The sequence below is a fragment of the Entelurus aequoreus genome, linkage group LG03, assembly GCF_033978785.1.
Source record: "Entelurus aequoreus isolate RoL-2023_Sb linkage group LG03, RoL_Eaeq_v1.1, whole genome shotgun sequence".
Taxonomy (NCBI): Eukaryota; Metazoa; Chordata; class Actinopteri; order Syngnathiformes; family Syngnathidae; genus Entelurus; species Entelurus aequoreus.
Window position 1 is genome coordinate 72,470,916 of NC_084733.1, and position 20,613 is coordinate 72,491,528.

General features: G+C 42.3%; 1 protein-coding gene across 3 annotated transcripts; it reads right to left on the reverse strand.

Annotated features, from left to right (window-relative positions):
• Positions 1–206: 206 nt before the first annotated feature.
• On the reverse strand, positions 207–18,465 carry glsl (glutaminase like). 3 transcript variants are annotated; one of them, XM_062040646.1, is made up of 21 exons: positions 18,385–18,465; positions 17,918–18,021; positions 17,628–17,677; positions 17,263–17,383; positions 17,064–17,196; positions 16,926–16,992; positions 16,721–16,833; positions 8,648–8,777; positions 8,498–8,559; positions 8,233–8,396; positions 8,102–8,160; positions 7,983–8,027; positions 7,854–7,912; positions 7,686–7,752; positions 7,553–7,603; positions 6,477–6,653; positions 3,641–3,772; positions 3,476–3,568; positions 3,337–3,398; positions 3,119–3,259; positions 207–587 (listed from the first exon to the last, which is right to left on the reverse strand). In XM_062040646.1, exons 1-21 carry the CDS (start codon positions 18,435–18,437, stop codon positions 509–511), a joined length of 1,962 nt encoding a protein of 653 aa, XP_061896630.1. In that variant the 5' UTR covers positions 18,438–18,465; the 3' UTR covers positions 207–508. The 3 variants fall into 3 exon arrangements, 2 of the variants coding, with proteins under 2 accessions (XP_061896630.1, XP_061896631.1); XM_062040647.1 differs by lacking the exon at positions 207–587 and adding an exon at positions 897–1,332; XR_009825205.1 differs by lacking the exons at positions 207–587; positions 3,119–3,259 and having other exon boundaries at positions 3,346–3,398; positions 3,646–3,772.
• Positions 18,466–20,613: the final 2,148 nt, after the last annotated feature.

Genomic DNA, 20,613 nt, shown 5'->3' on the forward strand with positions numbered 1-20,613 from the left:
AACTTCCGGTAAATCAGTTTATTTGTGAGCTTCCCTCAGTAGAGGTCGTAAAGTGACTTAACTAGTCGGATCTTTAATCTGAAGACTTTTGCAGGACCGGGACCAGACAACGTGGGTGCATTTTGTTGTGTGTTAGTGAGACACAGAAAGTCAACAAGACATTTTTTGGATCAAATCTTGTTTACTCCTAATTAGATTGACAGACAGCATTCACAAACACACACTTTGTTGTCGACTCACAAGCTAATTCGACATTTCGCCCCCAGGAAAGTTCTATTGATAAAAAGTGTTTCTGTCATGGCAACTTGACAAAATACAAAGTTTCCCCTTTTTTAAAAAACAACATCCACGTGTTAATTAGTGATATGACACTGCCCCCTGCTGTTGGCTACTGAGAATGTTCAAGGTTCAAGATGTCATTTTTACTGCAGATGTTCGGTTCGATCCTGATCCTAATGAGTTGGTATCGTTGCGCCTTGGCGGAGGTCGTGTACTTTATGGGGACGCATCACGAGGTTCCTTGCAGCAGCTGGACCGCCCCGTCTCTGTTGTGTCTCCTGGCCTCCTGCAGCGGAGAGGTCCCCCACCTGGTGACGCATGGAACTGCATCAAACTCAATGTTAAAGTGATAATGGTTCCACATCGTAATACTTTTGCGTTAAAACATTCAAGTGTCACAACAAAAATTGACATATTTATTTTAAAATGTGTAGTAAACCCTTTTTTTATTTTTCTAAAGTGTTGGGCAGGCATGGGTCAGATGTCCCTGAGGAAAGGTTTTTCCTTCAGGACGTCAAACGCGTGCGTTTAATAATACAACATACAGTGGAATGTCAATTTGCAAACCTTTAGATGGAGCCAAATGTGTGTAAACCTTGTCTCCTACAAAGGCTTCATTCATTCATGTGGGATCTGAGCCAAGGATGTCGTTGTGGCTTGTGCAGCCCTTTGAGACACTCGTGATTTAGGGCTATGATTGATTGATTGATTTATTCATTCATTTATTTAATGTGCCGCTGGAAGCCTTAGGCCATTTTGTGGATGTAATTTCCTGTGCATTACAGTACACACGGGGCACGGATATTTTGGAGAGGTGGCGCCCTCTACATCACATCCTGTTTACGCCCGGTCGCCACTTCTCAGTGCTTCAGCGTGTGTTTATTTTCTCGCCATTCACCAAGTTTTGTCTATTTTATTACTCCAAAAAAGCCAATAAACTGGCCTGGAAAAGAGGGAGGGATTCGCTGTGGACTTAGACTAAGAGAGGAGAGGGAATCCACAGACACACAGCCCCTCCTTCCCGACCCCTCTTCTCTCTTCCGCTGTCGTCATCTGCAAGGTAAGAAGGATTAACTTTTTTTAAACTTTCTTTTATTATTAAGGGACTTTTGTATGTGTGCACATGTTAACAGTTGTAATGTTTTGATAATAGATTGTTCATAACCCACTTGTTGTGTTTTATATACACATACATACATACATACATATATCCATCCATCCATCCATCCACTTCCGCTTATCCGAGGTCGGGTTGCGGGGGCAGCAGCTTAAGTAAGGAAGCCCAGACTTCCCTCTCCCCAGCCACTTTGTCCAGCTCTTCCCGGGAGATCCTGAGGTGCTCCCAGGCCAGCCGGGAGACATAGTCTTCCCAACGAGTCCTGGGTCTTCCCTGTGGCCTCCTACCGGTCGGACGTGCCCTAAACACCTCCCTTGGGAGGCGTTCGGGTGGCATGCTGACCAGATGCTCGAACCACCTCATTTGGCTCCTCTCGATGTGGAGGAGCAGCGGCTTTACTTTGAGCTCCCCCCGGATGACAGAGCTTCTCACCCTATCTCTAAGGGAGAGCCCCGCCACCCGGCGGAGTGAACTCATTTCGGCTGCTTGTACCCGTGATCTTGTCCTTTCTGTCCGAACCCAAAGCTCATGACCATAGGTGAGGATGGGAACGTAGATCAACCGGTAAATTGAGAGCTTTGCCTTCCGGCTCAGCTCCTTCTTCACCACAACGGATCAATACAGCGTCCGCATTACTGAAGATGCCGCACCGATTTGCCTGTCGATCTCACGATCCACTCTTCCCTCACTCGTGAACAAGACTCCGAGGTACTTGAACTCCTCCACTTGGGGCAGGGTCTCCTCCCCAACCCGGAGGTGGCACTCCACCCTTTTCCGGGCGAGAACTATGGACTCGGACTTGGCGGTGCTGATTCTCATCCCAGTCGCTTCACACTCGGCTGCGAACCGATCCAGTGAGAGCTGAAGATCCTGGCCAGATGAAGCCATCAGGACCACATCATCTGCAAAAAGCACAGACCTGATCCTGCAGCCACCAAAACGGATCGCCTCAACGCCCTGACTTCGCCTACAAATTCTATCCATAAAAGTTATGAACAGAATCGGTGACAAAGGACAGCCTTGGCGGAGTCCAACCCTCACTGGAAACATGTCCGACTTACTGTCTGCAATGCGGACCAAGCTCTGACACTGATCATACAGGGAGCGGACTGTCACAATCAGACAGTCCGTTGCCCCATACTCTCTGAGCACTCCCCACAGGACTTCCCGAGGGACACGGTCAAATGCCTTCTCCAAGTCCACAAAGCACATGTAGACTGGTTGGGCAAACTCCCATGCACCCTCATGCACCCTGCCGAGAGTATAGAGCTAGTCCACAGTTCCACGACCAGGACGAAAACCACACTGTTCCTCCTGAATCCGAGGTTCGACTATCCGGCGTAGCCTCCTCTCCAGCACACCTGAATAGACCTTACCGGGAAGGCTGAGGAGTGTGATCCCACGATAGTTGGAAAAAATAAGAGTTGTAGAAATGATTGGAAACTCAAGACAGCCATGACATTATGTTCTTTACAAGTGTGATCCCGACTGTATACATATACATAATGTATATACAAACTGTATATATTATACTTTATAGTGTCTTCAAAGTGTGCTTTTTTTTTTAAACTAAAATATTGACTTTTGTCGAGGCCAGAACAAATTATTGTTTGTTGTGGGGAACTGTGCTTCACTATACAAACTTTTCAATTTACAGTGTTCACAAACTAATTAAGTTTGTGAATGGAGGTTCCACTCTACTGTAGATATGCATTGGTTCACCTGTCCTTGAGGGCGGCGTTGGCTCCTGCGTTCTCCAGCAGAAAGCGGATTACCTCCGTGTGTCCTTCAGCGGCGGCCAAATGCAGCGCCGACCTGCCATCGTAGTCGACAGCATTGACGTCCACTCCCGACAGGAAGTAGCTGTAGGGCGCATGGGGAAGCATTTGACGGCAAGTGTGAAGATGAATCACAGAGGAGAGAAAACGTTAAAAACTCACCGCCGCAGCGCCCCAACGTCTCCTTTGAAGGCGGCGAGCAGGACGTTGATGATGTGGTAACCCTGCGTGGACACCAATGGACGCCTTTGAGGACCACGCGGACTATTGTCCGACACCACAGTGGACAAACAGCACTCACCTCAGACTCCGCCTTCCACTGCCTGTAGGCCAGAACCTGCCGGAAAGGTGTCCTGATGTCGAAGGCGTGGAGCTGAAAGGTGGACACCAGCTCCTGGCGGCACAAAAGGTGAAAGGTCAGAAATAGGAAGTTAAAAATAAGCGTTTACGATTAAAGTGTCGCCACCTGACAGAAGTGGACCGCCCTCCATGGGTTTCCGTAGGCGTCCAACTCCGGGGAGAAGGCCATCAGGCCCAGGACGCCGGGGATGACGGCGAGCAGGCCGCCATGGATGCTGGCCACGGCCGGTATGGACGCCTGCAATTAGAATTAGCTTAGGTCAGGGGTGTCCAAAGTGCAGGCCACATCTAATTTTTAACAGCCTGTGGCACACTCTAAAAATAATATTGAAAAACAAATTTAAAAAAAAACATTAAAAAGTGGAATTAAAGAGCAAGCAGGTGAAATTTTGACTAACAACACAAAGCTGCCATGCAGGCTGTTTTTTTCTTTAAAGCTATCATTACTCCACAAATTATGAATTATAAACATGGTCAAAGCTCTAATTACCTCACTCACAAATTCCACTTTGAAATATTTTTGGAAAATATTGCATATTTTCTCATTTGCCATATAAAAAACTCAGTTTTATTTGACAAAAAGGGCATAAAACAAACTCATTAAAAAAACTAATACCAACTTATTATTGATGGATAGATTTGAAGTTGATCTAGAGATTTAAAAGTTGAAAGTCAAAAATATATATATTACTTATTTTTAACACTTTTAGGAGTGGGGCCCTTTTGGATCCATGAACAGTTTAGTGGCATTTTTTTAACTGTCATTGCTCAAAAAAATAATGAATTATAAACCTGTTCAAGGCTCTAATTACCTCACATTAAATATTCCACTTTGAAATATTTTGGGGAAAATAGTGCACTTTTTTTTTTCTCCTTTCTTTTTTTCCTTCCATGATTGTCACACACACACTAGGTGTGGCTAAATTATTCTCTGCATTTGACCCATCACCCTTGATCACCCCCTAGGAGGTGAGGGAGCAGTGAGCAGCAGCAGTGAGCAGCAGCGGTGGCTGCGCCCGGGAATCATTTTTGGTGATTTAACCCCCAATTCCAACCCTTGATGCTGAAATTGGGGGTTAAATCACCAAAAATGATTTTGTCATTTGCCATATAAAAAAACAACGTTGTTTTTTTTTGTTTTTTTTTATAAATAGGGCCTAAAACAAACACATTCAAAAAAATAAAAAATACCAACTTATAATTGACAGATAGATCTGAAGTAAAATTACAGATTTAAGTGTTGAAAGTTTAAAAAAAAGACTTATTTTGAAAACATTTTTATATAGATTAGGGCAGGGGTCGGCAACCTTTACCACTCAAAGAGCCATTTTGGCAAGTTTCACAAATTAAAGAAAGTAATGGGAGCCACAAAAATTTTTTTTTAATTTAAAATGAATAACACCGCATACAAAGCTTAAACGCTTTGTGCTATGTTAACTAGGGGTCTCCGACACACGCACCGGCACGCACCGGCACGCACTTTAATGTGGAAATTTGATGTTAGTGCAGCCCGCGAGTTTTGAATGAATGGCGCTTGATAGCGTCATACTTGCCAACCGTCTCATTTTTCCCGGGAGACTCCCGAATATCAGAGCGTGATGACACTGCATTTGGCGCCCTCTACAGTCTGCCCTAACAGTGTACCTGTTTGACCACACGTAGAATGCAATTTCAGCTTGCTCACGTAAGTGACAGCAAGGCGTACTAACTCAGCAGCCACACATCTTACACTGACGGTACCAATACCCAGAATCCCATGCAGCCCTAACTCTTCCGCTCAACCAACGCACGGAGAGGGGGGGGGGGGTTGATGTGTGGGAGGATTTGGTGGTAGCGGGGGTGTATAATGTAGACCGGAAGAGTTAGGGCTGCATGGGATTCTGGGTAATGGTTGTGTTGTGTTTATGTTGTGTTACGGTGGGATGTTCTCCAGAAATGTGTTTTTCATTCTTTTTTGGTGTGGGTTCACAGTGTGGCGCATATTTGTAACGTAACAATGTTAAAGTTGTTTGATACGGCTACCGTCAGTGTAAGCTGTGTGGCTGATGAGTAAGTATGCTTTGCTGTCTCCTGTGTGTGCAAGTAATAACAACATGCAACATGTGGCTGGACTGGCATGCTGTATGTAAATGCTATAGAGGACAATTACTGCAGTGCAATTAGGGCACGCCCTTTATTTAGTAATTAGAGTGTAAATATGATTATTTTTTCCCTGGGAGTAATCTATGAGGGACACTGAGATCCATAAATCTCCTGGGAAAATCGGGGGGGTCGGCATGTATGTAGCTGAGCCGCATCAGAGTGGTCAAGGAGCCGCATGCGGCTCCGGAGCCGCGGGTTGCCGACCCCTGTTGTAGAGTATTCACAATGAACATTTTTGGGGGGGAAATACCGCATGTTTTGTGTTTTTGCCATAAAAAACAGGGATTTCTCTGACAAAAAGGGCAGAAAAATATAACATAATATACATGTATAATATAACAAAATGTATGACTTATTTTTATGTTTATGACGGAGACCCTTCTGTATCAAATTTGAAAGGAGCCCTAAAAGTAATATATATATATATATATATATATATATATATATATATATATATATATATATATATATATATATATATATATATATATATATATATATATATATATATATATATATATATATATATATATATATATTTATTTATTTATTGCATTGGTATTGATATGAACATTTTTAAAAATGGCCTCTGCATGCTTTGATTTTTTTAGTGTGTGGCCCTCAGTGGAAAAAAAGTTTGGACATTCCTGGTTTAAGTCGCAGCACTAATCTGCTATCATAAACTTCCCCACTCATTATTTACCCTATTTACCAACAATGGTTGTTTTGAACATGTATATGTTTCATACAATGCGCCCGGCAAAACATTCTCATTGTGGAAGTCAAGTGAGGCGCGGGACCTTGTAGAGGAATGCGGCGGAGTAGTCCTTCATCCCGGCCACCTGCATCACGGACAGAACGCTGCGGGTGGTCGCCGGCGACAGAACCTGGTCTCCTGAGAGCGGGCACAGGCCGCCGTTAGCCAGCGACGCCGCCATGGCTGCGCCGGACTCGCACGTCACTTCTGTGGAGGAACACTTGCAACACGACAACAGGAAATGCTCCAATTAACGCCTCTATTCAATTAACCACCAAGTCTTTATTAGTCGTTGGCGTCCCTGTCGCTGCGGCTGTAGGCGATCTCCTGCATTTGGAGCAGCACCGTAGTCTACTTCTTTATGCGCTTTAAAATGTATTTGATGCTGACTCAGGAGTTTGCTCCTTACCGCCATTACAACATTCAATATACTTGTGCAATGACCACTCCGTTTTCATTTCCACTTTCTCATGCACTCCAAATCATCAGCCCATTTACGGTAGATTGAATGTTTTTGGCGTGCTTGGCGCATACTTGCCAACCCTCCCGATTTTCCCGGGAGACTCCCGAATTTCAGTGCCCCCCCCCCGAAAATCTCCCGGGGCAACCATTCTCCCGAATTTCTCCCGATTTCCACCTGGACAACAGTATTGGGGGCGTGTCTTAAAGGCACTGCCTTTAGCGTCCTCTACAACCTGTCGTCACGTCTGCTTTTCCTCCATACAAACAGCGTGCCGAACTAGTCACATTATATATGCGGCTTTCACACTCACATAAGTGAATGCCATGCATACTTGGTCAACAGCCATACAGGTCACACTGAGGTTGGGCGTATAAACAACTTTAACACTGTTACAAATATGTGCCACAATGTGAACCCACACCAAACAAGAATGACAAACACATTTCGGGAGAACATCCGCACCGTAACACAACATAAACACTACAGAACAAATACCCAGAACCCCTTGCAGCACTAACTCTTCCGGGACGCTACAATATACACCCCCCGCTAACACCAAACCCCGCCCACCACAACCCCGCCCCCCCCCCCCCCCCCTTACCCCATCTCCCGAATTCGGAGGTCTCAAGGTTGGCAAGTATGGCTTGGCATCGTACCTGCAACAGCAAGTCCAAGGCGGCGTTGACGTCAGTCTTCTCTGGCGAGCACTGACACGCAAGACAGGATAAGTGCCGTTAGCGTGGCGGCCATGATGTTAGCCTATATTGTGAGCTTGGCTCGTTAGGTTACCTTCTTCTCCTGCAGGTAGAAGGCGAGTGCTTGAAGTCGCACGTTGGCGTTCTTGCCGCTCTGAAAACTGGACATCAAACACGCACACGTGCTCTCACCTTGTCAGCCATTTTGAATAAAATCCATCAAGGTTTTTTTCACGTCAATGACATGTTGGCGTTCACGCACCTGCTACAGTTGATGTTGGCGTGCTCTTTGTTACACAGCCTCTGGATGACATTCAGCACCTGCATCAATCAGTCCATCAATCAATCAATCAGTCCTTAAATCAATCAATCAGTCCATCGATCAACTCACCGAGTCGTACTTCTCCTCTTCGTCAGCACACAAACGTCCCGGCAGCTGCACAGGAAGTGACATCACATCGAGGCTGTAATGTCGACGTATATGGGTGCATGTAGGCGGAGCTTAGGTACCTGCAGCAACGAGGTGGTGACGATGGCGCCGGTCTCCGTGAGCGGACTGCGAGGGGTTCCTGCCGCGAGGTCAGAGCGCATCAAAGGGCAGCACGCCGTGGCGTGGAAATGTCGTGCGGGCGAATCCTCACCTGCTTTGCTAAGCGAGAAGGGCGACTCCCGCGTGCAATACGGCTCCACGCCCACATACCTGTGGACCAGCTGGGAGCCCAGCAGCTCCACCGCCACGCCGTACACCAGCGGCCATGAGAGCTCGCCCAGTGGGAGGGCCGTGGCCCAGTCGCCGAGCGACAGCCTGACACACATATTATCAACACTGTGTATAGTCATGTGACTTGTGTGTGTGTGTGTGTGTGTGTGTGTGTGTGTGTGTGTGTGTGTGTGTGTGTGTGTTACCTCTGGCCGTCCACCGTGCACACGGACACCGCCCATTTTGTAGCGTCCATGTTGTCTTTGTTCTAAACAATTGACATAAACAACCTCTGACCTCATGACCTGCAAGCCCCGCCCCCAGACCCCTTTATCCCCCGAATGTGCAAAGTCTACCTGAGCACACGACATCTGACGACATCGGGAAAACAACTTCTGAGTGTCCTCGGTAAAGCTGCAAAAGTCCGGAATGACAAGTCTTCCCTGGAGCGCTTTCATCAGGAGAGACACCACGCCTGTCACACACCTACACACACACACACACACACATTTGTGAGGTCAAATTGATGGCATGTACAGGAAGTGGACAAGAAAAAGAGTGGAAATTGGACAAGAAGTAGATATGAAGCATACTTGCCAACCCTCCCGATTTTCCCGGTAGACTCCCGAATTTCAGTGCCCCTCCCGAAAATCTCCCTGGGCAACCATTCTCCCGAATTTCTCGCGATTTCCAACCGGACAACAATACTGGGGGCGTGCCTTAAAGGCACTGCCTTTAACCTCCTCTACAACCTGTCGTCACGTCCACTTTTCCTCCATACACACAGCGTGCCAGCCCGTTCCCTTACTACATGCAGCTTTTACATACACATAAGGCATACTTGATCAACAGCCATTCAGGTCACACTGAGGGTGACCGTATAAACAACCTAAACACTGTTACAAATATGCGCCACACTGTGAACCCACACCAAACAAGAATGACAAACACATTTCGGGAGAACATCCGCACCGTAACACACCATATACACAACAATACAAATACCCAGAACCCCTTGCAGCACTAACTCTTCCGGGACGCTACAATATACACCCCCGCTACCACCTCAAACCCCCCCCCCCCCCCCATCTCCTGAATTCGGAGGTCTCAAGGTTGGCAAGTATGATATGAAGAGGACAGGAAGTTAGCAGGAAGTGTAAAGGAAATAGACAGGAAGTGTTGAGAGAGTGTTGGGTAAGTAAACAGGAAGTGGAAGGGAAATAGACATGGACTGTGCAGGAAGTAGACTGGGAGTATGTAAGAAGCAGTTGTAGAGGAAGTGTACAGAAAATATACAGGAAAGAGCAAGGAAGTGAAGAGTCGGTGGACAGGATGTAGACCAGGGGTGTCAAACTCATTTTAGATTGGGGGTCACATGGAGAAAAATCTACTCCCAAGCGGGTCAGACTGGTAAAATCACGGCAGGATAACTTAAAAATAAAGACAACTTCAGATTGTTTTCTTTATTTAAAAATAGAAATAGCACATTCTGAAATTTTACAAATCATAATGTTGTTGGTTTTTTTTTACACTTACATGTTGCGGTTAATAGTATCCATGCATCCATCCGTCCATCCATTTTCAACCGCTTGTCCCTTTTGGGGTCGCGGGGGGTGCTGGAGCCTATCTCAGCTGCATTCGGGCGGAAGGCGGGGTACACCCTGGACAAGTCGCCACCTCATCGCAGGGCCAACACAGATAGACAACATTCACACCCACATTCACACACTAGGGCCAATTTAGTGTTGCCAATCAACCTATTCCCAGGTGCATGTCTTTGGAGGTGGGAGGAAGCCGGAGTACCCGGAGGGAACCCACGCAGTCACGGGGAGAACATGCAAACTCCACACAGAAAGATCCCAAGCCCGGGAACCCAGGACTACTCAGGACCTTCGTATTGTGAGGCACATGCACTAACCCCTGTTCCACCGTGCTGCCGGTTAATAGTATTCTATCTTTATTTGTCATTATTTATATTTTTCAATCTATCAAGATTAAAAAACTATATCAAAATGAAATTACATTAAGTTATTTATGTAGTTTTATCATTTTCCTCGACTGATGTACTAACATCTTGTGGTTTATTTTGTACATATTTAGCATCATTTACAAAGATACCAAAAATTGCTATTGCGACATCCAGTGGACACATTTAGAACAGCTGTTTCATTCATTCAAAAATTTCAGGTTAATTTTTATACTTAGCAAACTCATCCCGCAGGCCGGATAAAACCTGTTCGCGGGCCTGATCCGGCCCTCGGGCCGTATGTTTGACACCTCTGATGTAGACAGAGAGTGGACAGGAAGTGGATATAGTGTACACAAAGTAGAATGGGAGTGTAAAAGGAAGTTCACAGAAGGTGTTGAGGGTGTGCACAGGAAGTGGACAAGAAGACAGAGTGGATATAGATATGAAGAAGACGGGAAGTGTAAAGGAAGTAGACAGTAAGTTTACAGGAAGTATCGAGAGAGTGTAAAGTAAGTAGACAGGGAGTGTATAGGAATTGTAGAGGAAGTAGACTGAGTGTATGTAAGAAGTATACAGGAAGTGGCTTTGAAGTTGAAGAAAATGGAAAGAAAGTGTACAATATATAGTTTGGATGTAGATAGTAGGTGTAGAGTAAGTGGACATGAAGTAGACAGACAGTGGACAGGAAGTGGATATCTAGTGGACTCTAGAAAGAGGTTCCTGGACTATAGAAAGAGGTTTTGGACTCTAGAAAGAGGTTCCGGACTCTAGAAAGAGGTTCCGCAGCCTCCGAAGCAGAACCTCCAGGTTCTGTAACAGCTTCTTCCCTCAGGCCGTAAGACTCTTGAACGGATCATAATTAAATTATCCCCTCAACTCCCCCCAAAATGGATTATCTCGCTTGAATAAAAAAGACAATATAACATACATCCATAAACGTGGATGCATGTGAAAAAGTGCAATATATTTATCTGTACAGTAACCTATTTATTTATTTATATATGCACCTTATTGCTTTTTTATGCTGCACTACCATGAGCTTATGTAACGAAATTTCGTTCTTATCTCTACTGTAAAGTTCAAATTTGAATGACAATAAAAAGGAAGTCTAAGTCTAAGTCTAATATTGTGTACTGGAAGTAGACTTGGAGAGTATAGGGAGTATACAGGAAGTTTAAAGAAGGTGTTGAGGATGTGTACAGGAAGTGGACAAGAAAAAGACAGAGTTGACATTGAACAAGAAGTAGAAAAGAAGAGAACAGGAAGTAAGCAGAAAGTGTAAAGGAAGTCGACAAGAAGTTTACTGGAAGTGTTGAGAGCGCGTACAGTAAGTAGAGAGGAAGTCTACTGGAATTGTAAAGGAAGTGAACGGGAAGTAAACATCAACTGTGCAGGAAGTAGACTGAGAGTATGTAAAAAATCAGACAATAATTTTAGAGGAAGAGTACAGCGAGTAAACAGGAGCTTGGATGTGGAGAGTAAGTGGACATGAAGTAGACAGGGAATGGACGGGAAGTGGATATAATGTACAGGAAGTAGACTTGGATTGTACAGGACGTTTACAGAAGGTGTTGAAGATGTGCACAGGAAGTGGACAAGTAGAAGACAGAGTGGATACTGATATGAAGGGGACGGGAAGTGTAAAGGAAGTAGACAGTAAGTTTACAGGACATGTTGAGGGAGTGTACAGTAAGTAGACAGGAAGTGTATAGGAATTGGATAGGAAGTAGACTGGGAGTATGTAAGAAGTAGACAGGAACAGTAGAGGAAGTGTATGGCGATTATATAGGAAGTGGCTTGGAAGTTGAAAGGAAATGGAAAGAAAGTGTACAATAAATTGTTTGGAAGTAGATATGAGGTGTAAAGTATGTTGACATGAAGTAGACAGATAGTGGACAAGAAGTGGATATAGTGTACAGGAAGTACTTTGGGAGTGTACAGGGAGTATAGAGGAAGTTTACTGAAGGTGTTGAGAATCTGCACAGGAAGTGGAGTGGAAGTGTTGAGAGAACGTACAGTACATAGACAGGAAGTGTATTGGAATTGTAGAAGAAGTGGATAGAAAGTAGACATGGACTGTGCAGGAAGTAGACAGGAACTGTAGAGGAAGTGTATGGCGAGTATACAGGAAGGGGCTTGGAAGTTGAAAGAAAATGGAAAGGAAGTGTACAATATTGTGTACAGATAATGGACAAGAAGTGGATATAGTGTACAAAAAGTACTATGGGAGTATTCAGGAAGATTTTAGAAGGTGTTGAGGATGTGCACAGGAAGTGGACTGAAAGTGTTGAGAGAATGTACAGTAAGTAGACAGGAAGTGTAATGGAATTGTAATGGAAGTGGACGGGAAGTAAACATTGATTGTGCAGGAAGTAGACAGAGTATGTAAGAAACAGACAGGAATTGTAGAGAACGTGTACAGCGAGTATACAGAAAATAGCTTGGAAGTGGAGAGTAAGTGGACAGGAAGTGGGTATAGTATACAGGAAAAAGACTGGGAGTGTACAGGTACTATACAGGAAATTAACAGAAGGTCTAGAGCAGGGGTCCCCAAACTACGGATCCGGCCCGCCAGCGTCCAAAATCAGGCCCGCGTGAAGTCCCAAGTATTAATTTTTTTTTAAAGAATATATATAATTTTTTTCTGTCTTTTCTTATCCACTTTTTACCGCTTGCTACTCACGGTGTCTCCTAGCCGCTCAGGCAAATCATATTGTCTAAAAATGCATTTTCTCATCGATAACGTGACATCATCGCGCGCGCGTATAGTGCGCTATATATATCTAATATATATATATATATATATATATATATATATATATATATATGTATATATATATATATATATATATATATATATATATATATATATATATATATATATATATATATATACACTACCGTTCAAAAGTTTGGGGTCACATTAAAATGTCCTTATTTTTCAATGAAGATAACTTTAAACTAGTCTTAACTTTAAAGAAGTACACTCTATACATTGCTAATGTGGTAAATGACTATTCTGGCTGTAAATGGCTGTTTTTTGGTGCAATATCTACATAGGAGTATAGAGGCCCATTTCCAGCAACTATCACTCCAGTGTTCTAATGGTACAATGTGTTTGCTCATTGGCTCAGAAGGCTAATTAATGATTAGAAAACCCTTGTGCAATCATGTTCACACATCTGAAAACAGTTTAGCTCACTACAGAAGCTACAAAACTGACCTTCCTTTGAGCAGATTGAGTTTCTGGAGCATCACATTTGTGGGGTCAATTAAACACTCAAAATGGCCAGAAAAAGAGAACTTTCATCTGAAACGCGACAGTCTATTCTTGTTCTTAGAAATGAAGGCTATTCCACAAAATTGTTTGGGTGACCCCAAACTTTTGTATATATATATACAAACCCCGTTTCCATATGAGTTGGGAAATTGTGTTAGATGTAAATATAAACGGAATACAATGATTTGCAAATCCTTTTCAACCCATATTCAGTTGAATATGCTACAAAGACAACATATTTGATGTTCAAACTGATAAACTTTTTTTTTTTTGCAAATCATCATTAACTTTAGAATTTGATGCCAGCAACATGTGACAAAGAAGTTGGGAAAGGTGGCAATAAATACTGATAAAGTTGAGGAATGCTCATCAAACACGTATTTGGAACATCCCACAGGTGAACAGGCAAACCGGGAACAGGTGGGTGCCATGATTGGGTATAAAAGTAGATTCCATGAAATGCTCAGTCATTCACAAACAAGGATGGGGCGAGGGTCACCACTTTGTCAACAAATGCGTGAGCAAATTGTTGAACAGTTTAAGAAAAACCTTTCTCAACCAGTTATTGCAAGGAATTTAGGGATTTCACCATCTACGGTCCGTAATATCATCAAAGGGTTCAGAGAATCTGGAGAAATCACTGCACGTAAGCAGCTAAGCCCGTGACCTTCGATCCCTCAGGCTGTACTGCATCAACAAGCGACATCAGTGTGTAAAGGATATCACCACATGGGCTCAGGAACACTTCAGAAACCCACTGTCAGTAACTACAGTTGGTCGCTACATCTGTAAGTGCAAGTTAAAACTCTCCTATGCAAGGCGAAAACCATTTATCAACAACACCCAGAAACGCTGTCGGCTTTGCTAGGCCTGAGCTCATCTAAGATGGACTGATACAAAGTGGAAAAGTGTTCTGTGGTCTGATGAGTCCACATTTGAAATTGTTTTTGGAAACTGTGGATGCCGTGTCTTCCGGACCAAAGAGGAAAAGAACCATCCGGATTGTTATAGGCGCAAAGTTGAAAAGCCAGCATCTGTGATGGTATGGGGGTGTATTAATGCCCAAGACATGGGTAACTTACACATCTGTGAAGGCGCCATTAATGCTGAAAGGTACATACAGGTTTTGGAGCAACATATGTTGCCATCCAAGCAACGTTACCATGGATGCCCCTGCTTATTTCAGCTAGAAAATGCCAAGCCACGTGTTACATAAACGTGGCTTCATAGTAAAAGAGTGCGGGTACTAGACTGGCCTGCCTGTAGTCCAGACCTGTCTCCCATTGAAAATGTGTGGCGCATTATGAAGCCTAAAATACCACAACGAAGACCCCCGGACTGTTGAACAACTTAAGCTGTACATCAAGCAAGAATGGGAAAGAATTCCACCTGAGAAGCTTAGAAAATGTGTCTCCTCAGTTCCCAAACGTTTACCGAGTGTTGTTAAAAGGAAAGGCCATGTAACACAGTGGTGAACATGCCCTTTCCCAACTACTTTGGCACGTGTTGCATCCATGAAATTCTAAGTTAATTATTATTTGAAAAAAAAAAAAGTTCATGAGTTTGAACATCAAATATCTTGTCTCTGTAGTGCATTCAATTGAATATGGGTTGAAAAGGATTTGCAAATCATTGTATTCCGTTTATATTTACATCTAACACAATTTCCCAACTCATATGGAAACGGGGTTTGTATATATATATATATATATTATATCTATATCTATATATATATATATATATATATATATATATATATATATATATATATATATATATATATATATATATATATATATATACATATATATATCTATAGATATAGATATATATATCTATATATATATATATATCTATATCTATAGATATATATATCTATATATATAGATAGATATATCTATATATATAGATATATCTATCTATATATATAGATATATATATATATATATATATATATCTATATATGTATATATATATATATATATAGATATATATATATACAGCCCGGCCCCCGGCCAAATTGTTTAACCCAATGCAGCCCTCGAGTCAAAAAGTTTGGGGACCCCTGGTCTAGAGGATGTGCAGAGGAAATGGACAAGAAGAAGACCGAGTGGACATAGATATGAAGAGGACAGGAAGTAAGCTACAAGTGTAAAGAAGGTAGACAGGAAGTGTCTAGGAATTGTAGAGGAAGTGGACAAGAAGTAGACTAGGAATATGCACGATGTGGACAGGAAGTGTACAGCAAGTATACAAGAAGTGGCTTGGAATTGGACAGGAAGTGGAGAGTAAGGGGACAGGAAGTAGACAGAGTGGAAAGAAAGTGGGTTGCCGCCCCATACACATGTTGTGTTTACATGCAATACAAAACAAATTATTGCATGGATTTGGTTGTAACCGGCTTTTTAAAACACTTGTAAAAGCCCTAATTAGGCTATCTACATATCAACCTCCTAAATGTTTTTGTTTTGTTCTAGAAAACAAGTTAGTTTTTTTAATTTTTTTAAAAAGCCAACAAATTCGATATGGAATCTGAGCTGAGGATGTCGTTGTGATTTGTGCAGCTCTTTGAGACATTTATGATTAAGGGCTATATACAATTTTTTTGATTGATAGATTGATTGATTGATATAGTGTACTGGAAGTAGACTGGGAGTGTACAGGGAGTATAGAGTAAGTGTTGAGGATTTGTTCAGGAAGTTAACAAGAAGAAGGGAAAACGGACATTAGACAAGAAGTAGAGAGGAAGTAAGCAATACGTTTAAAAGGAAGTAGACAGGAAGTTTGTAGGAAGTGTTGGGAGATTGCACAGTAAGTAGACAGGAAGTGTATAGCAATTGTAGAAGAAGTGGATAGGAAGTAGACATGGACAGGGCAGAAAGTACATTAGACATGAATTTTAGAGGAAGTGTACAGCAAGTATACAGGAAGTGGCTTGGAAGAAGCTAGGAAGTGGACAGGAAGCGGCTTTAAGTTTGCAGGAAGTAGACTGAACATGTCTAGACAGAAAACAGGAAGTTTACAGGATGTGTAAGGGAAAAGGACCTAACGTAGATGGGAAGTAAGCAGGAAGTGGAGCGTTAGTGTACAGGAAGTGGATATAGATATTCAGAAAGTAGACTGGGAGTATACAGAAAGTTTTTGTACAGGAAGTGGACAGAATATTTCCAGGAAGTGCACCTATGGAAGGTGCTTCTGTCCACAGAAGAATCAGCGTCCTGAAGCTTCCTGAGGAGAGACAAGCAGTCCCGAAGTCGCGAGTCGGACCGGTGAAGACCAGAACTCCAGACGGCCTGACGGGTGATGATGATGATGATGATGAGGATGATGATGAGGATGATGATGATGATGTTTTAGCAGACAGGAAGGGGTCATGTGACATTACCTCAAAGAAGTGGTTGGTGTTAATTCTTCCATCACATGCGAATGTGTCGAAAAGCACGTCAGCGGCACTGAACGATACACACACACACTAGTTAGATCAGTTCTGTTGGGACTTCGAATTGGTTCTAAGAGGACTTACGCTTTGCGTTTGGTTGGAGTCTGCTGAGGAGGGCACCAGGATTGGGCCACCTGGGGGCACCTGTCTTTTGGTGGCACCAAGGCCTGAGGTGGGAGGGGCTTCAGGCAGGAGCCATTGGCTGACACTGGAACCACTGCACAGATATCAAAATGTATTTTTGATGCCCACAGTCTGCATCTCCTGGTGGTGTTCTTCTTACCAGGACACCAAGCTCCAGGTGCACCTGCGGCTCCAGGACTGACCAGACTGATGGGCCTCTGGACTGGACTCGGAGGGTGGTTCTGGGTCAGAATCCTGGAAGCTGGTCGTGGAGCCGTAACCTAAAAAACACCATGACAGTAGCGCCACCTAGTGTTCATTGGGGTCATCTGCAACCTTTGCAAGCTAACACACTTTTTAAGCATAGCACTTAGCTTCATCTTGAATATAAATCTATAAATTAACAGACAGTGGTTATTTGTGGTATTTTGGGCCCAAATCCAGCAATCAATCATGCGTGAAAGTGTTGTGAAGTTCTGCTTTGATCACGCCAACACGTGTGTGTCGTGTTAAGACAGGCCCCACCTGGTCGTCAGCGTTCCTCAACTTGCTGTCGTCCATTTTGTGTGCCTCCTCTGCAAAGCACACAAATGTAAGACAATGAAATAAACACATAATAAGGTGGCAGCAGAATGTGAGGGGGCGGGAGCAGAAATTGCTGCAGCCAATCAGCAGCTTTGTGGTGATTTAGATTTATAAACAGACTCACTGTAACATACTTCCCTCACCTCTAATTGTAGGGTCTGCGAGCGTGCGCACGCACGCACGCACACACACGCACACACACACACACACACATATATAGATGCACATACCTGTGGCTTGTAGTAAGTCTTCTTCAGGCTCCAGAAGTTTGTTTCCATCCAGACCTCCATAACGTTTTCTCCATTTACGTCTGAGAGAAGAACTTCTCTGCAAGCTACACAACCAAACACAAGTCAACGCAATTTATATCTATGTGTGTGTGTGGTCTATATGTGTGAAACTGCTGCAACATCCTCGGCCCATGTCCTAACTTAAAGTACATGTTTTAGGACACCAAAGACAACATAACACCAACAATCCACTTTTCCACCTGACACTTTTAAACATTGGCTCCCCTTTAAACAGAACTTTTTTAATGAATGATATGTTGGCCCTGTGATGAGGTGGCGACTTGTCCAGGGTGTACCCGACCTTCCGCCCGAATGCAGCTGAAATAGGCTCCAGCACCCCCCGCAACCCCAAAAGGGACAAGCGGTAGAAAATGGATGGATGGAAGACAACACAAGTAATGTCTCACCACACGCAGGCGATGTCCTCTGTGAGTGTCTCTGCATTTGGATGCTTCTCCATTGACTCTACTTTTTTGTTGTTGTTGAGTAGACAGTCTGATGTGTGTCTGCACGCTGCACTTTCTCCCCATAATGAGTGACGAGCACGCAGGGAACAGGACACTCCCAGTTCCACACGCACATGCAAGCGCGCACTAAAAAAATGGCTTTTTACACTACATTATGTTGTTCTAATTGTATTATTTGCACATTTTCGTTCCAATTTATAGTGTTTGCACATTTTTGCTGAAACCAACTTTTTAGACCAGGGATGTCCAAAGTGCGGCCCGGGGGCCATTTGCGGCCCGCAGGTCATTTTTTTAACGGCCCCACAGCCCATTTTAAAATACGATTAAAAAAATTAAAAACATAAAAAGTGGTATGAAAGACCAAACAGGTGAAATGTAACAATACATTGTTGCAATGTTTACTCTAATAACACAAAGCTGCCATGCAGGCTGTTTCTTTCTTTTAAAAAAAATAATGAATGAAAATCAATGTTATTATGAATTATTGACCTATCCAAGGCTCCAATTACGTCACATTAAATATTGCACTTTGAGATATTTTTTGGGGAAAATGTTGCATATTTTGTGTTTGCCATATAAAAAATTGAGCTGTCTTTTTTTTTTTTTAAAGAGGGGCCTAAAACGAACAAACAAAAAACATAAACAAAAATACAACTTATAATTGACAGATATATCTGAAGTTGATCTCGAGATTATTGTGTTAAAAGTAAACAGTAAAAAAAATGTATAATTTATTTTTTAACACTTTAATGAGTAGGACCCTTTTGGTTCCCCAATCATTTTTGTGTGATTTGTTTTTAAGTGTCATCGCTCAAAAAATGATAATGAATTAAAATCAATGGTGTTATGAGTTATTGACCTTTTTAAGGCTCCAATTATTATATAATTTGAAATATTCCACTTAAAAATTTTATTGGGTGAAAATATTTCATATTTTGTGTTTTTTCCATAAAAAAACAGGGTTTTCTTCGACAAAAAGAGCATACGACATAAATCTTTAAAAACGTTATATTCACAGACAGACCTAATGTTGATCTATGGATTTATTATTATTATTTATTATGTAATAATAATAAAAATAATAATACTGAATAATGACACATTTTTTATATTTTTTTTAACAAAACCCTTTGGGGTCCCTGGGATCAAGCCTGAGTGGAGGCCTGAATGTATATTTTTTATACATATATTGTATTAGTTTTTAAAATAAAAAAATATCAAAATGGCCCCCGCTTGCTTTGATTTTTCAGTGTGCGGCCCTCAATGGAAAAAGTTTGGACTCCCCTGTTTTAGACAAATTATGTATTTTCAGGACATTTCTATTTTCCTCCCCATCAAAAAGCGGAACTTTGTGAGATTAAGCACGTAAATCCCTGTTTCTTCATCATAAATACAATTTAAACTGCTTCCTTAATTCAATCTCATTTAATCAGTAGTTTTTCGTGATAAAATCACTGGATCATTAAAGGTAATATTTTCAACATATCTATGTAGCCGAGCTAAATTTTATTTTATTTTATTTTAATTTTGGTCAATTATTCAAAACATTTTTTGTTGTGAACTTCCCCAAAAGTGTATCTCATTGTAAATCAGTTCCACTCTATTATTTTCCGTTACATACCTTTTTGTTTCCCTGGGGGGTGATTTGGCGTCGCACCTTTGTGACCAGCTTCAGTGAGCACTGACGCTCGGAGCTGTGGAGAGAGATTCCGTTTGCCGTGGACTGTGTGTGACGTCCTGTTTTTGTTTTTTTTACAAAAAAAGGTATGTCTCTTATGAGTTTTTTTGGCATAGTTTATTGTATAAAAAATATAAAAAGAATTGATGTGGGTGGGAAAGATGAGGTGTATTGCTGCACATTTAAGGATCCTTTTTCTTAATATATATTGTTATTTGCTGAAGTATATATTTTATATACTGTGTTTTATTTAATTAATTTATTTGAGACTATTAAGCTTTTTTTACCTTTATTATTATTATTATTATTATTGTTATTTCCATTTCCACATTTAAATATATATAATTGATTTGAGTGAGCACTGACGCTCGGAGCTGTGGAGAGAGATTCCGTTTGCCGTGGACTGTGTGTGACGCCCTGTTTTTGTTTTTTTCCAAAAAAGGTGAATAAATCCCTGTGATTCAACTCCGCTGTGTGTGCCTCACTAAGAA

What these genes read in the sequence shown, in the direction of transcription:
- glsl (XM_062040646.1), bottom strand. Translation starts at nt 18,437, where the DNA reads ATGGAGAAGCATCCAAATGCAGAGACACTCACAGAGGACATCGCCTGC. An exon ending in ACACCAACCACTTCTTTGAG is followed by an intron (nt 16,834 to 16,925) that starts GTAATGTCACAT and finishes ATCACCCGTCAG; the next exon opens with GCCGTCTGGAGTTCTGGTCT. An exon ending in AGTGGAAGGCGGAGTCTGAG is followed by an intron (nt 3,399 to 3,475) that starts GTGAGTGCTGTT and finishes GTGTCCACGCAG; the next exon opens with GGTTACCACATCATCAACGT.